The sequence below is a fragment of the Dromaius novaehollandiae genome, chromosome Z, assembly GCF_036370855.1.
Source record: "Dromaius novaehollandiae isolate bDroNov1 chromosome Z, bDroNov1.hap1, whole genome shotgun sequence".
Taxonomy (NCBI): Eukaryota; Metazoa; Chordata; class Aves; order Casuariiformes; family Dromaiidae; genus Dromaius; species Dromaius novaehollandiae.
Window position 1 is genome coordinate 24,562,816 of NC_088132.1, and position 16,936 is coordinate 24,579,751.

At 41.6% G+C, this 16,936-nt stretch overlaps 1 protein-coding gene across 8 annotated transcripts in view; it reads right to left on the bottom strand.

Moving 5' to 3' along the window:
- The window catches only part of TRPM3 (transient receptor potential cation channel subfamily M member 3), a 281,429-nt gene that overhangs the window by 41,613 nt on the left and 222,880 nt on the right, over window positions 1-16,936 (bottom strand). For 2 of the 8 annotated variants that reach the window (XM_064501204.1, XM_026097807.2), the window contains exons 13-19: window positions 12,978-13,013; window positions 12,692-12,832; window positions 11,258-11,287; window positions 9,831-10,120; window positions 8,751-8,979; window positions 5,961-6,128; window positions 4,896-5,021 (exon numbers count right to left, since the gene is read on the bottom strand). In XM_064501204.1, the coding sequence (XP_064357274.1) occupies window positions 4,896-5,021; window positions 5,961-6,128; window positions 8,751-8,979; window positions 9,831-10,120; window positions 11,258-11,287; window positions 12,692-12,832; window positions 12,978-13,013 (1,020 nt within the window). The remainder of the gene's footprint in view (window positions 1-4,895; window positions 5,022-5,960; window positions 6,129-8,750; window positions 8,980-9,830; window positions 10,121-11,257; window positions 11,288-12,691; window positions 12,833-12,977; window positions 13,014-16,936) is intronic. The other 6 variants (XM_064501205.1, XM_026097808.2, XM_026097812.2 and 3 more) reach the window with 3 other exon arrangements.

The window sequence follows — 16,936 nt, forward strand, 5'->3', positions numbered from 1 at the left end:
TCTTGTGCTCAAGAATTTTGCCGGAGAGGTAAAAACGAATGCTGGCAGCTTTAACAAATGAGCAGCACGGTGCTTCAGTGAAGGGGATTATTTATAAGAGTTTAAATCCTTCACAATTTTATAAATTTCCCATTTCTGAGAGACCCTCAGCTGTCACTGAAATCAGTGAGTTGGGGTGTTTTTAGGATAATGGTCTTTCAGTACCTGGATTTATGTTTTAGCTCATGGATGCTGCTTTCCTGCTTGTTATTGCTTTCTTGTTGATAAATGGTGCTGTAATTTTGTCATGTTATAATTATTTCTGAATTAACTATGTACCATACAATACCAACCTTTCCCTTCCCCCATGCTACAGATGGGGAATTGCTCTGTGATGGCTGGGGATTGGATTTGACCTAATGTCCCCAAATGTTAATTATATCACAGTATTAACCATCTGAAAAGCCTCCTCATTAGAAATATACAGAAATAACGGAAGTAAGGAAATAACATAAGTCCCTGCGTTAACAGAATAGCTGCAATGCTGAATGTGAATAAACGTGTTTGCATTTGAAGGGAGAAGCAATAGGGTGAGAATAACTCAAGACACTGAGTGTAGGCGGCATCTCTTTCTCTAATACACAATTCTGTCCGTGATTCACTATGAGTCATGCAAGGTAAGCCTGACAGCAGTGCAACATGCAAAGTACAGTACAACTGCATCATTTCAGCCTGAGGGGCTGGGGCTGATGTGTGCATTCCTTTTACATGGAGATTTACTAATCAGAATTTCAGAGGCTTTTCTTTTTTTCCCAGGCATTTTCCTTTATTTAATTGAGGACTGATTATTGATAGAGAACCAGAACACTTCTGGGTAGTGTACTTCTGAACTGAAATATGCTCTTTAGAGAGCAGCATGAGATCCTATGATATATTTATGTATTTATAATTGAATCTGGGAATTTGAATCCTGATAATATGATCATAGGCTCTTCAAATTTTATCTTTAGTGAAATGTATGTGCTACTTACAGACTTTCCTAGTATTTACACAGAGCTGGTGAGGAAACCACACATAGCTGGGTGGATATCTGCATACCCTGTTGTATCCTACAGCACATACAGAAGTGATGCCTCCATGATAATTGTTCCAGGGTTACAGTTCTTTGCCTTGAACTACTGGTAGGGAAAAATGTTTAATGCCTTTGAATTATAAGCGTATAAAATGGGATTTTGCACATGCTCAGCAGTTCTTTAAGCTGAATATAGAGAACACATCTGAAACACTAGCTGCAGCCTTAGGAGCTCAATCCTCCAGACTGCTGAACACTGTGAATGAAGCGGAGAGTGCCAAAGTGGTTGCTTAGCAGCTGTGCAAGACGTTTCCAAAGAGCTTGGAGAAATGGAGGAAATTCCTCGTTATGGAGAGGGCCAGCACTGGCCTACCACCTTGCAAGTCCCTAAAAAGTCTCAAACTATAGCTTTTAAGAAGGCATGAAGGGGTGCCTAGCTCTTGTGTTGGTGCCTCGTGCAGATGTAAGGGTGCTGTGGGTGCACACCTCTCCGATGGACGTTGGTGAGAGGTGGGAGAAATGGAGATGGAGGAACTCCAGATCCTTGGACCACTGGTGCCCATAGCAAAATGGTCTTCAAAATGATGCCAAAATGCCCTCAAGCCTGTTAATAGTATCCTCCTGTGCTTATATTCCCATAGGCAGCATGGCATAAAATAAAAAATAAGAAATGGCCATTTAAAGTTCATCAGAATTTTAATTTGGCTGTAAATGGAAATCACTGTGGTAATTCTAGATAGGATGGTTCATGTATTTGTCCCACTTAGCCATAATTGATGTGGTACTGATGACACTGACATGCTCATGATGGAGGCTACATGGGATGATGTATAACCAAATAGCCTTTTTAGGAAAAAGAAAAATTCCCTATCCCTATTACATGGACTGTAATTGAGCCTGGCTGTCATACCTTGCTTTAGTTGGGTCACACAGAGGGGCAAAAGTTTGCTCTCGCTTTGGTCCCTGTCCTGGGACAGAGAGGTATGAGTGCCGACTCGGCGATTGCCAGTCATGTCCCATGTGGCAGGTCTCTGTCCTCAGCTCTTTCAGATGCTACCGTTAATGGGCAGGCAGGCCTCTCAGGTAAACCCATGACAGAAAACAGGTCTCAGGTTACGGGAAAATGGAGTCTTTCTTATAGACAGCTTTCCTTCTTGCAGACGAAATAAAATTTTTGCTTTAGCACAGGTTGCCTGTAGTCCCCCAGTGACCTTGCGCAAGTGCTGATATTCAAAGTTTCCCAACTTAAGAATTGCATTTTTCCTGATTTACTATTTAGCTACTTCTACTAAACAGAAGAGGCTAAGCACACACAACATGAACGAGATACGTATCATCCCAAAGGCCAACACTAACCAACTTTGCTGTCGTTGAAATGTCCTAACTCAGACTTTTAGTGATGTCTATGAAAGCCCAAACTTCTTATTTGACGTGAGGAATTAAAACAAAACAACCAAAACAACAAATAAAACACCCTCTGAAAGGCTTTAATGTATTATTCTGTATTCTGAAATAAGATAATTTACTGAGGAACTCTAATGTCCTAACTACAGGGCACCGAATAAGGATAAGGACAGTCCCAGTTATAGCTTCCAGAATCAGCGTTATCTTTGGATAAGGCTAGACCGTTGGATTTTTTGACCAATCCCCAAATCAGCCACTAAAGTAATGCCCTGGTCAGCACATTGTACAAATACAAAAGGTCCTCGGCCTTTAGATTTTAGAGCCCTTCTACTCCTCTTGGTCTAGCAGATTAAGGATTAACAACTGGCAGGTCGACGCAGAAATTACGTTAAACTGCCTGGTGCTGAGGCGATGATGGGAGCGGTACTCTGGCATGTTTCTGTGAATATGCTGCAAAAGGCAAGTCTGTTGCCTAGCATCAAAATGTTAAAGAAGTGTGTGCCCAGCACTCTCATATACCTGTTATAATTTAAAAGCAGGTGTGAGTAACAAATAGTTTACAGTGAGTAAACACTGCATGTTTATCTAGTATATCCCAACATTCATCACTCCTCCTTTGAGAGGAGCATGGCACAAAATAAACATATATTCACATACGGATGCACCCATGTGGGGACTTATTTCACTGCTGGTGTACTCTGTGATCACATTATTCTGTGCAAATTAGGTGTAAAAGAATGTAACAATCACTGTGGCCCTGCAGTTCATCCCCTGTGCACAAGCACGGTCCAGAGCAACAAACTGACTCTCTTGTCCTACCATTAAGCACCAGCAAAATCTCTCCATCAAGCAATCGCCTGGGTTTAACAGCAGAGGGGACAGAAGATTTCAAAAGAAATTTATCAGCTGAGCTTGTCTAAATGTGATCCTTTTATGTTAGGGGTACTTTTATAAAAATGCATACGCACATAATATTGCAGGCATACACAGACTTCAGTAGTATTTATTGGGAATGATTAGGAATAGACCTAGGTGAAATTATTTGGATGAATAGTTTATTGGCCAGAAGTGGACTTTTGGGCAGACCAAAGTGCTTTTTAGTTCACGTTTGTTTTTGTTTAAGCTTTACAGCAAAAAAAGCTCAGAAACCAAACCATGGGAAATTTTGGGAAATATTTTAAACAATTGTGTACCAAATATCTAAACAAATAAAATAAAACTACAGTAAATGTATATTAAAAAAACCCTATTCATTTGTTCTGAAAGGAAAAATATGGAGAATAATATCTATTTGATTTTGAATAAAAATAGAACCAGTTAAGAAAAAAGTTCATCACTGAACCAAAAAAATCAGTTATTCAAACACATTTTATTATAAATGCTTCAGTAGCAGGTGTTATGAATGCTATGGTGAGGGGCAATGACTGGTCTGTTGAACTAGAGTTGAAAAATTGATTAAATGTTTGTGAAATCACCTCATAATTATTTATTAATCTTAATAAACCATGAATAATGTCCCCTTAATATAAGTGCGACTAAAGCGAAGCTTCACAGGTGCTTCCTGAATAGTCTCTCAGGGATCTTCTTGTCCCCGGAGAAGAGGCCAGATCGAACTTAGGCCAGGTCATTTGACTAAGGCCAGAAGGAAAATCACCCCAAATTTCAATCTAAAATCTTTTTTTGTATTTAAAATACGTCAGGCAGGGCCACTCTTCCTGACACTGTGCCTGAAGGGGACAAGCTGTAACTGTCTCTGATATCTAACCACAGCCATAAATGCAAAGGTCTCTTTGCTAGCAAATCATTCTCTGCACTACTGAAGGGCATTGCTGCCATTGCTCCAAAGCCGGACTGAAGGAGCCGTATTACAGTCCTAGTCCTAAAACTCACTACAGATTATATAGGCAAAATATTAAGTCAGCAGTAGGGGGCCCAAGATTTTGTTTCTAAAATTGCTGGACTCCATGGAAACAATTCTCACTTCTATAGAAAAGGCTGTATCTGTCAGAAACGTCACTAGGGCGATGCATCAAATTTGAGGGAGTAGCTGGGCAGAGTCAATGACGGGAAAGAGCAACAGGACTGTCAGCACACTGAAAGGAGAAGGGAGGGAAGGTCTAAGACTTGTCTGGAAAAGCACATACCGTTCAGCACATCACTTCCTTGCATTGGGAGTCAGGAGGTAAAAAGGAAACACAGTATTGTAGACAAGAAACTAGGAGCTGGGATAATTGCAGAGAGATGGAAGTGAGTTCTTCCCCAAATTTCTACCCATTGCCAAGAAAAAGGCGGCTTGCAAAGTGCTTATTTGATTTGAATAGGCACTTCATGAGCGGATCAGAAACCAGGGATAGCAAATCACTGTTAGCAGCTCATGGGCGGAGAACAGCCCATTGCTGCTTTTCTGGCTTCTGGTCTTTCCCAACAGCCAGGTTCTTGCCTGCAAACGGGTCCTGTAGGTGGGTCTTGTGGGCTGCTCCTTCCGCTTGCCTGCATATTGGGTCCCGTAGGCAGGTCCTTCTGCCTGCCTGCAGACAGGGTCCTGGGGGCAGCTCCTGCTGTTTGCCTGTGGGAAATAGTCTGTTTTTTTTTTTTTTTGATTAACCAGGAAAAAGCCCTCTTATTTCTACTCCTCTATCCTGACCTAGAAGAATTGGGTATGAGTTTTAAGCCTTTCAAAGACACCACAGTCAGAACAAAACCAAACCGAACTAAGCTAAGGCAGGATTGTTAACTCTTACGATAATAGCCTGAATTAGAAAGTGTCCAACAAATCTGAGAACAACAGACTGGAAGTAGGTGACTTGCATAATTTTTGGAGCATTAGCTATTTGAATCTCTCTGCAGTGTAAATTATTCATCTAAGGCTATGTTACTACTACAGACAAGCCCTTCATTGCACAGCTCTACTGCGCTATGGAAGCTCTTGGTAACGGCTGAGCTGTCTAGCTACTTGCTTCTGTCTTCAGTGGATTAAAAATTGCCTGTGTATATATGTGAGAGGCGCTGACTACAAATCCATACGGAATTTTGAAGAATGTTTTCATCATTTTTCTTGCCTACTTGCACACTAACTTGCACTCTAATGAAGTGAACTAACAGAAAAAAGAGAATCTCTAGCTTTCATGGCTCTCTGGGCATCTCCATCCCAAGGAAGAGTTAGTGAGTATCTTTTCTACCAGGGGTGCCCAGTCATCCATCACAGCTGAGTGCTTTCAGTTCTGAAATCTCTTCAATTTATTTCAGATAATGCTGCATCGAACTGAATCAAAATATGAGGCCATTATATCACAACGTGATGCTTCAGCATCATCATGTCCTGCTGCAACGTGAAGAAACAATGATGCTGACATATACGGTTTAAGTCCCACCAAGCAGAGGGGGCTGTTAAGACTGCTATCCTGTTCAGATACTAAATTTAACCATCAGATAGCCTGCAACACCCACAGAGGTGGGAACAGCAAACTGCCAGCACTGAAGCTGGTAATTTATTGTCAGCTCTTACGGTGAGTTCCATGTCCTCCTCCTCTTTTTCTTTCACTGGTTTTTCTGGTTCCTCTGGCTCCTTCTCCTGAAGATGGATCTCGCTGGCTTGAGACATGTAAGGCATGTCATCTTTGTTCTTGAACTCCAAGCTGAGGATTGAAGGAGGAAGTAGAATTCCTAGAATTACCTAAAGCAATAATAATGATAATAATAATCATCACAGTAAACAGATTACAATTATGGTGGTTGCTTAGTATCAAACGGAACAACTCCCTCGGGACATTTGGGAAAAGAAATATACTTGTGCATGTGAGTTTCTATGGCAATATAGTATTTGTCACTTGGGGTAATGCTTTCAGAGCTCTGTGGTGAAACAAAGCATGTAACTTCCATTAGCATTGCTATGAGTGCTATGGCTAATTGACTCTCCTGAATATTTTATCTGTTTGCTCATCAGATGCATATTGTTACCCACTAGAATACATTTACAAAACATTACATAGACTCAACGGCAGATGGGACCATGGATGCATTCAGACCTTGAACCTGCACTTTTCTGCATTGTACATAATAGACAACATCGGCGTAAATGATACACAAGAAGCATTAATTTAATATAACTTAATATACAACTTAATATACCCAGGTAGTACAGGTCAAGGCATAAGCATACCTGGGTCTGAGAAGAGACAAAGCCAGCAATAGCAAACACTGACGTGCTTAGCTATGCAGTCTCCTTAGATTTTGCTTCAGTAACCTGGCAGCCATGTAATGTTCATATTTATGCCAGCTCCTTGTTTTCTACATTCCCTCTCTTGTGCAGAGGGAATGCAGAAATCACTAAATTTACCTTGTGCTGATATGTGCAATGCAGAATGCTTGGGGTCAAATCTGTAGTGTAACTGAGGACATATCATAACAATATAAAAAGGAGTGGCCTGTCTGTAACTGGAAAACACAACAAATTTTTTTTCCCCTCAAATTCTCATGGAAAACAATTTTATTATACATCTTTCTCTAAAAGATCGTGAAACCAGATAGTTAGGCTGTTGGCATATCAGAAGAGGGAGACTGCTTGTGCTCGTCATACTGGCAGGCAGCATGTGTGTTGCTGAAATCATCCAAATTATTGTAATTAGGAGCAGTTAGAACATGCGAACCCTACGTCCAGCCTCAGACCAGCTGAGCACTAAATGGCCTTGACTCTTCCTGCACTCGATTCATGGGAAGAGGATACCATTGGGCAAGGATGTGTTGAAGCAGAGGGTGTTACGGGCAGACCTGGCTTCCCAGAGAGGCTGTTTTTAAAGACAGGCAGAATTAACAGTTGCCTCTCCCCCTCGCATTAGTGCTATACATCCCCGGTGAGACATTAAGAGAATTAGATTCAGCCTTCTTGCCATTTGCCAGTTTCAACTGGAGAAAATTGTTCATGGGAAATAATTCATGACTCACGCTTGCAAATTTATTTCTTTGCCACCCTGCCTCTTGCTCGCATAGATTGTAGCTTGCTTTGCCTTTACACAGGGCCTGCTAATGAGCATCAGTGAGTAAAACACAGACGACAAACTGAGTGAAGGATGCTTTTGAGGCCCTTTTGTTACAAGAAGCTGAGGGGCAAAAAGAGTTTGTTATCTTTGATTAATCATTGTGAAAAGAGGTTCTATTTTAGGTCTTAAGAGATGCAAGCTGTAAAGAAGAAAGCATACAGCGGGAAATGAGTTGCTGCACCGAGCCAGATCTACCCATGTGGAATATCTGCAAAGCCAAGTGGTGAGCAAGGGACCAGTCCCTCATGAGGGGCAAAGGGCCTGTGATGTGATTCAGAAAAACAGGTAGTAAAGATGACATGGTGGATGTCAGATGACATTGCCATTTCTATCTGTAAGCAGCATGATATTTAAATGCAGCCCCTACAGGAGGATGATGAGAATCTTATCAGTCACTTATCCTCATTCATCATTGTTACTGGATTAGATCCAGTATGATAATGATGCATTTAGTCATAATCATTCTCACCATTACCAAACATCATTTCATGCAGCAAAACAGCCGGAGCAAATACCACTTCTCACACACAAAGCTAATGCAGGACAGAGAATCCCCCTCCATGAAAATATTTCCCTATCAGCTGAGATAAAGAGGCAATTCTTGCTTCTGCACTGACTAGCGAGTACTTTGGTGAAGGTGAAAGATGCCAGCCCAGTTTTCTTCTGGAGAGAAACTCACCTCACAGAATCCACCTTGCTCTGTTAGCAGTTTTGCTGGGGGAAGTAAAGCTTAAATGGCATTGGAAATTGAATTATTCTCTAGATTCCCTCGGGCAGTCCCTTCAGGTCAGTCATCAGGAAGATTGGCAGGGGCTTTCAAGAAAATTTGTATGGCTCGCTTTGGCCTGTTCTGGGCAATTGCTCCCCAAGGTTGTCAGATAAGCACCTCGCACTTGCAGTTAATTCACTTACACACACACTTTCTCTTTATCTTTAGAAACCTTGGCTAACCCCTCAGGTATCCAGGCAGGGTGACATACTGACCTGCTGGCGCAATTCTTACTCTGATAACTCTCGCTGATGCTGGAGGGGTCTTTGAGAAAGGGGATGAAAACCTAAGTAATGTGCTTTGAACTTGGGTTTGTGGTAATCTCCCTGCTGAAAAGCTGAACGCAGGAAGGATATACCCCAGTTAACGCCATTATAAATAAGCAGCCGAAACGTGGTTAATAGAACCGGTTGTTCCTAATTTGTTGTGAGTCCCGTCACCATCTATTAGAACTGCTCTACTGTTAATTTTGTTTTAAAATAGTGCTGACCTTTAGACCAGAATTTTTGCGCATCCGGAGACGACCCATCCACATGTCCGTGAGCAGCATTTGGCTGCAAGTGTGAGCAATGAAATCCCTGTGCTTGGCTGCCACTGCGAGCTGCAGGCACGTGGCGTTGCTCCAGTTCTTCAGCTCGTAGGTCAGCAGTTTCATTGCCAGTTGCTCATCCTGCTTGTACGACTGGTCCAGCAGCTCCACCGCCAACTGACCAAAGTCCCTGCAACGAGGGGACATTTGTTCATTCGTGTCAGCCCGAGCGGCCTGCCGCAAAGAGAAATCTCCATAACCGACAGCCTTTGCAAGGGGTGCATCGCCTGCCCTCACACAAGTCGTGATGGTGACTACACACACAGAAACCCACGTTTTCAAATGTGAGTGGCTAACGGCAGGCACATAAATAAGTGGCCCAACTTAGAAGTGCCAAGCACCCACACCTACCAGATGTCTGCTCCCACCTGCCTGCCCACCTCCCTGACATTTTCTAGTTGAAACCCACTGGCTGTCTGCAGCTTCGTGGATCGCTTTTCCACTGCTTGCTCATGGTTTTATGGTCAAGTCCCCTGGAAAGCGGAGTGTTCGATATCCTTTTTAAAATTCTCATAATTTTTTATGTCTCAGGTTTTTAATATCAGAAAAGATAATTATGAAATATAGTCTCACAGATAGCTCACCTAAGCATGAGCTCTTTGCTAGTTACTGCTTCTGCCTGAATATCACATTCGTAAGGTTTTCAGCAAGCGTTTTGCTTGGGATAAACAGAACAACTTGAAAAAGGCACAGAAAAGGTTGCAGCCTGACTCTTGAGGCCTCATGAAGGACACATAAGCAGTATAGATATTTCATTGCCTTCTTGACACCTTCTCATTTCAGAAGTTATACTGCTAACAACACTGCTTCTTTGCTAGACAGGTGGCTTAAAAGCCATTTAGATTTTCTCTGAAAGGACTGTATTTTCCCTACAATTTAGACGTGAAAGCAAGGCACAGAAAAGCAAACTTTTGGGAGGTTCAGCAGGCTCCTCTTTTTTTGTTTTTCTACCCAAGAAAGTATGCATGAAAGAAAAGCCACCTGGAGTTATGGTTCAGCTCTTGGGATATATCGTCCACCATGTCATTTTCTGATGCTTCATGGGCCATGGCTTTGCAGAGTTTACAGGCCACCAGTGCTTTAGCCATAGCCTCCTCCCCATGCTGCCAGAAGAAGAGGGCCATCTTCTGACGCTTCATCAGCACAGCCCACACCATCAGCTCATGAAATGGGAAGGGGAAATGGTTGATCTCAGGGTCGTCCAAATCAATATCAACTTCTTCTTCTCTTTTCTTAGTTGTTTTCCTCCCTCGCCTCAAAGGGACATCATCCTATGAGAATTGTAGAGAAAGTTTTTTTTCCCCCAATGAAGAGGCTTAATCAATTTACACGAGGTCTTGGAGTCAATACCTGAGACATCAAATACCTTCCCTGCAGGCCAGCCCCTTTAGCTCTTTTGGATAAAATATTTCACACAATAAAATAACAATAAAATATTGCTCCATGCAAATGAATTAGTAAGTCAGTACCCCATTTCTAAATACAGGAAAAAGAGCTTTGGACTATCCCTCTAAATTCTCCTTCTCCCTAATAACATGAAGCACAATCACACAATGTTCAGAACAATTATGGAAGAGCCACCATTAAAAAAAAGCTAAGAATTTGCTCTAATTATAGAGTCTGTTGGGACACATCCACCTCTTCCCACCTATAGAAGGTGTATCCAGGGGATGTTCCTGTCTGCTGGACATTTCTTCCCTATTTATGCTTTACGTTTTCTCCCTTTATCCTCTCAGTAGAGTAGGAATCTCCTTTCTTCACTCCTATTCTTACTTTCTATCCCATGTTTATCCCTTCTTCCTCCAGCTTTATGTTGTTTCTCTTGCTAGGCTGCCTTGTTTTTTTTTCTTTCATGCCACATTTTAGCCTACTGCTTTTATCAGATGAGCTGACCTATTCTGTGCTGCATCCGTGGGTAGCAAAAGGAAAGTTATGGTACAAAACAAGCAAATGAACACCACTATCTCCTTGAAGCATCAGAGTAGTCAAAAGTGTCAACAAAATAGATGGAACTTTGGCCCATGTAAAGATTTCTGCATCATGCTACCAGTTCTACAACTGCTTCATTTCTCTGAAATCTTTTTAAGCTTTACAGTTATCTGACTGAAATACTGCTTGGACTGATGGACTGAAATATTTTGTTTAATCTTCAACAAAAGAAATCTGATGTAGAGAGGACGAAAGCCCTTCTTTTTTTTGTCTCTCTGCTGGAGTTATATTAAGAAACATTTCTTAATTTGGCCTTTGCATAGACAAGTTATCTGGACCAAAAATACACTTTTTCTTCTCATTCAAAACTTGAGAACAACTGTTGGTGCCTACATTATTGTAAATCTAAACATGATGTTGCTAATACATATATTTGTTAAAAAAGGAGAAGACATTAAGGTTTATCGCAGATTACTTACCTCCATTCCCAACAGTTTCAGGGCTTTTGGCTGTAAAAAAAGGTTAGGAAAAATGTTATTTCTCCTAGAAGAATGATCAAAAATTACAACTATATGTATATATATTCTGTGTATATATATATAAAAAAATTGAAAATATGCAATAATTATATAATCAAATTATTAATTATATTATCACATTATGACATCATTATGTAAATATATAATATAAATTGAAGTCAATCTTGAATACCAACCTATTTCAACAAAACAAACAACGGAAGATGAATGTTTGGATTCAGGCATAAATTACAGATGGTTTGAGGCTGTTTAGTGGATGGGAGATAGGAATCACTGCTAAGAGGCACTGGCATGCGTGAGTTGATCTGGAGTGCATCAGTATTTTGGCTATTTCCCTGGCACACTTTTATTGACAGCTATGAAGCTGCTCTGCTTGCCAGGCCCAGGGTCTGTGAAGTCTCAACTTGTACACTTTTCTTAACAGAGTGGCTAAGGGAAGAAAGACTCTTCCAGCAGAGAAAATTACTACCCTTCCTCTCAAAAGTGAAATGTAATACTAAAGAAAGTATTGGGAAAGAAACAAACCCATTTCAGGTGTTTGGCTGTAAATGTTTTACTGAACTGTTGTTCTTTATGGTCACTTACAACAATATTCAATAGTGTGTGCTGCTAAAATCTGAACTGAGACTTGAAACGACACTGTGATATAAAAATAGGCAAAGAAAGAACTACTGCTACAAATCTTACTGGAAACATGATCGGATTTTGCTTCAGGTTGGATTGGGTCAGTTGCATTATGGATGATAATAAATATCTTTTATGTTTTAGAAGGATAGTACTTTTACTTTGGATTCATGGTAGTGTAACCTGTCAGACAAGAAAACCTCAAAAATACAGAACAGCATTTTTGCCATGAGCCCACTGACTCAATGGGAGCCACATCCAGCCAACAAAGCTAATTGTGAGTTATGGGTTTCCTTGCCCTGATATCTTCAGGTGACAGTCAAGAAGAGGAGGCCTGAGCAAGGAAATGCTTCTGTCAAAACACTGTGTTTTCAACTCTAACTTGAGTGCCCTACAGTATTATTGGGACAGATCAAAAGACTCTAGTCTTTCAGAAACTATGGATACTCCCAGTTATAGATTTTAAAGCCAGAAGAGACTGTTTTATATCTTAGTCTTACCAAGGCAGCAGAACAGCCCCACCTAAAAATTTTTACATCAAACTCTACAAAATTGCAGCTTGTGTCAGAGGCTGACTTGCAGCATATCGAAATAACTGCTAAGTACGTGATGGCAATGAATCAGCAGCCAAAACAGTGCGTGCCTGTGGATTTTTGCCCCCAGCCTGGAACCGTCTAAGAAACTATTTTAACTCATTTCCTCACTGCCAATGGGTGCAGTCGTACCAATGGCAAATAACTTGCTCCTTACCCGCTTGGGCCCAAATAAATTGTGGTAGAGTGTCCTGAACCGCTTTCGGGTATAGTTGCAGCGATACGCTCCTCCCATCAGGTACTCTATCACCAAGCCAATATCTATCAGACTTATCCGATAATCAGGAGGTAAGTTTCCCTGCAATGACAAGAAAGAGGATTGTAGGGGAGGAAAAAACGGTTATTACTGGTGTTGTTCAATATACTTTATAACTATATTAGAATAAAACAAATTAAAATAGTTAAAAACAGGAATGTATTATTATGCTGGTTAATTAATTCACCTTAAAATAGATCCAACCGAAACCTGGATATTCTCGCTTGGAAAGAAGACATAAGTTAAATGAGAAGGTGAAGAACTTGTTGACAGTAACAGACGACAACGTCAGTACACAGTACTCATATTCTTCAGCTGGGGAAACAAGGGACACGACTGCAGAACAAAAAGCAGGAGGATCAGCACACTTGAAAGGTCAGGCAGGGTTGCTGAAGGCTGGTCTTGCTAGAGGGCACCTCTGCTGCACCGTCTGTCCCCCACATCTCCTGCGCTGGCGTCTCGCTGGGCTGCCTCATCTGCTCTGCCGCGCCACTGAGGTGACGTCGTGCGACGCCGTCTGCGCACGTGAAACCAGCTCCTACTTGTGATCTTCACGTCCTGACGGGTTTCCTTCCCGCAGTTCAGAAGAGGAACAGCGGGGCGGAAAGAGCTGCCTTACCAGCGCATCTGCTCCAGACCACAGCGCAGGAGTTACTGTTACCGCTAGCTGCTAGAGGCAAGGCAGCGTCTGGTAGCTTCTCCTCTTGGAATTATGCACAAATACATGAATAGCTTTGCTTAAATTTTACACCTAGTGTGAGGGAAGTACCACTGATAGTTGTAATAGATAAAATTTCTGACTCCATTCTTGGCTAATACTTCGGGGTTTTGCTCAAGAAGAAAAATACAAGCCCAGCAATTTTCCTAGACAATCCCTTCTTGCACTCCTGAAATATTTTACTGAAAACTTCTCTAAGCACAGTAATCTCACTATCTAATTTCCAGCAGTGTCAAGGACCTCTTGTCCCATATACAGAAAGATGAACTGTGTTTGTGGTGGGGATCATAAGCAAGATCCTGGAGAAAACTTCTGTATCCTTGGTCTCCCATTTCTCTTCCTTTCTTACTCTCTGTTAAACATATTACGAATTTCCAATGTCTTCATCATGCAGCTTTCATTCTTCATGTACTCCCTTGCATATTTCTTCCTTCCCTCTATCGTCAAGCCTGAACGTGGCACCACTGAGGTCATGAATTCTGAGATACTGCCTGCAAGGGCAATCTGCTGATCCCTTTACAGGAGAAAAGGGCTAAGGGGAAGGAATTGCCCAAAATCTAAATTTGCCTTCCTCTCCATATCACTGCCTCCGAATTGTTCAAACACTCTTCAGCAAGCACATCCCTACTAGAAAAGAGGGTACGATTCAGCAAGTCGGGAATAGGTCACCCACACCTAGAGATCTCGTTAAGAACACCACAGATTGACAACTCTGTCCTGTATGTCATTTTGCAAAAGATGTGACTATGCATGAAAGATGGAAAAAAAGGTAAATTATCCTTCCATGAACTGTGAGCGGTAGCCTTGGAAAAAGAGAAAATTAGTCTAGTAAAACATTAACTTGTACGGTCAACATTGTAGAAGGACCAGGAAATTGCAAATTTTAGCTTCAAACTTCTTCAATGCACTCTAATAAAATAATCACATTTGCTATAATGATATACAGCACAGATTACAGTTAGCCTGTAGCTCTCTTTATATGATCATCAAAAGAAGGTTAATAATTCACATAGAACAATTTTTATGACTGCCGCGTCTTGCTGGAAATATCTGCGCGTCTGCCTGGCTTCTCTGCAGATGTGGTTATTAGATTCAGAGCAGAGATGCACTAATGGGGAACAGATGGCACCTGGCCCTTACATGGCTGCAGAAGAGATGAAATGGAGGCAAAGATCCTCCTTCCTCTTCGCCTTCAGCCAGGAAGAGCAAAGGCTATTTCCGTCTCTGCTCACCACGGTGCAGAAGGGTTGGGGAGCGAGAGAGGGAGGCTGTGCTGCGGCGTGCTGTCCCTGCCAATGGGCTGGGATTCAAGGGGATGGGGGATAAATGTCAAGCAAATGGGGTGGCAAAAGGTAAGCTGCTGACTACCTTTCAGTGGTGCCCCTCGGCACATCCCTTTGCACTCTTCCTACTCTTGGCCAGTCTGATGGGGGGGATCGCTATGTCCCGCAACACCGTATCAGCTTATTTGTACCCAATCATTTGTATTTTGAACAGTTTAAGGAAAAATCATTGTAAACTAAAAATTAAACACCATTTTTTTTCTTTTTTTTTTCCTAGAAATGTTCTCCTCTCTCCAGAATGCTTAAGGCAATGAAAGTTGTACCAGAACAAGGAAGAAAGCACTGGCAGCGGAGGGAATGACTAAGCTACAGGTGTAGTTCTTCAGCAAACTCCTGCTGTCTCAGGAATAATATTAGACACAAACCGAATGCTTTGAAGTTACTGAGTGACAAAGAAATACCTGAGCAATTTAAACAAGCATAGCAGGCAACAGGGTGCTATATATATGGGGAAATTTGACTTTCTTGATATAGTTGTTCTGACTTCTAAAACTTCATAAGGATATTTAGATACAAAATTTCTAATAAAGTAACTTAAAAGAAAGATGCATCTGACTCTCCCAGAAAATGCTGACATGCTTCCCTGAAGAAAACTCAAAAAAGCATAGCAGTAATACCCATTTTATACTGACATACATGTATATGTGGCTCTGTGCTGCTAACAAATACAGGGTTACTTTCCTAAAGTGATGTGCCACGATAAAGCCTCGGACTACCCTTGCAGAAAAAGTTATACACGTGCTGAAGTGTTTGCTGTATCAGCAGACACGCTGAACTACCCTGCTGGTGGTAAGTCTGCTTGTGAAAGCAGCCCACTGGTGCGAATGGGCCAGAACCCCTCCAAGAACAGCAAAAAATTGACTGGACTAGTTCAAGTAGAGCCAGGCTGGTCAGGAACGACAGAGGACAACAGCTGATTTTGGGAGAGGACTGGTACCCTGACTAATAATTAATTAACCTATCAGTGCTGAGATAAGCTTTCCAGTGCCAATGCATTATTCTTTTTCTGCAGTGACTTCCATTTTTGAGCTGTAACTAATCAGTTATAATACATTTTTCACTTCATATATGTTTTTATATTCAACAGGTAATGAACCTCTGATTTTGCATAAATAGTACTTAAAAAACTCTGAACAGCAATATAGTACCTGCTCGTGCTCTGGAAATGTAGAAATCCAGAGGCAGTCCAGAGCAAATGACTTTGAAAACATATATGACCCAATAGTGAATTAAGACATGCTCATTATATACCCATTTTTGGAATAAAGAAGAAAACCATCAATCTCTTAATTTCCACTGTTCTTCATTAACTAGTTCGGTAGGGGAGGATTTTTTCTGAAATAACCAGTAGAGGGCAACCTCCACTTATGCAAAGGATGTTAGGTACAGCCACCGTTTCTTCGTTCGTGTTCTGAATCCATCGGTTTGTACAGTCAGGGGGGAAAGTCAGCGCGCCGTGTGAAACGCTGTACCCCGACTAAGGTACCAAAAAGGATACTGTGCAAACGATGGCTTGGCCCTGTATTGCAGTTACCAAACTGGGGGGATCAAAAAGAGAGATGAACGCAATTCTCTAAAGCAGGGCTGTTGAGGAGTAATCTGCCTGGTTAGTGGATCCATACAGAATTTAAGCCCTGTGATGACTGCAGTCTTTTAGTGTGTTTCTCCATGCCTTTGCAATTTGCTGCCCAGAGCTAACTGTGAACCTGGAAACCTGGAAACTCAAAGAAAAAAATGAGTTACTGCTGTGTGTGTGTGTGTGTGTGTGTGTGTGTGTGTGTGTGTGTGTGTGTGTGTGTGTGTGTGTGTTAAGCTGCCGCAGACAGGAGGACGGTGGCAGTGTGGCTTCCTTTCTGTAGCACAAATTCTCTGCTGTGCCAAGGAGTCAGGATAGCCTTTCAAATCAATAGGAAACCTCCCAGAGATTTATACAGATATGTAATACAATGGCAGTAAAATAAATAATGTATGATTTGTAAGCAGATGCTTTCTATTTCAGCATTCACAATGATTAAGAATATAAACAAGTTTTTATAGCACACACTCTTTTGCATAGTGCAGGTTTTAAAATTAAGATGCACGCAG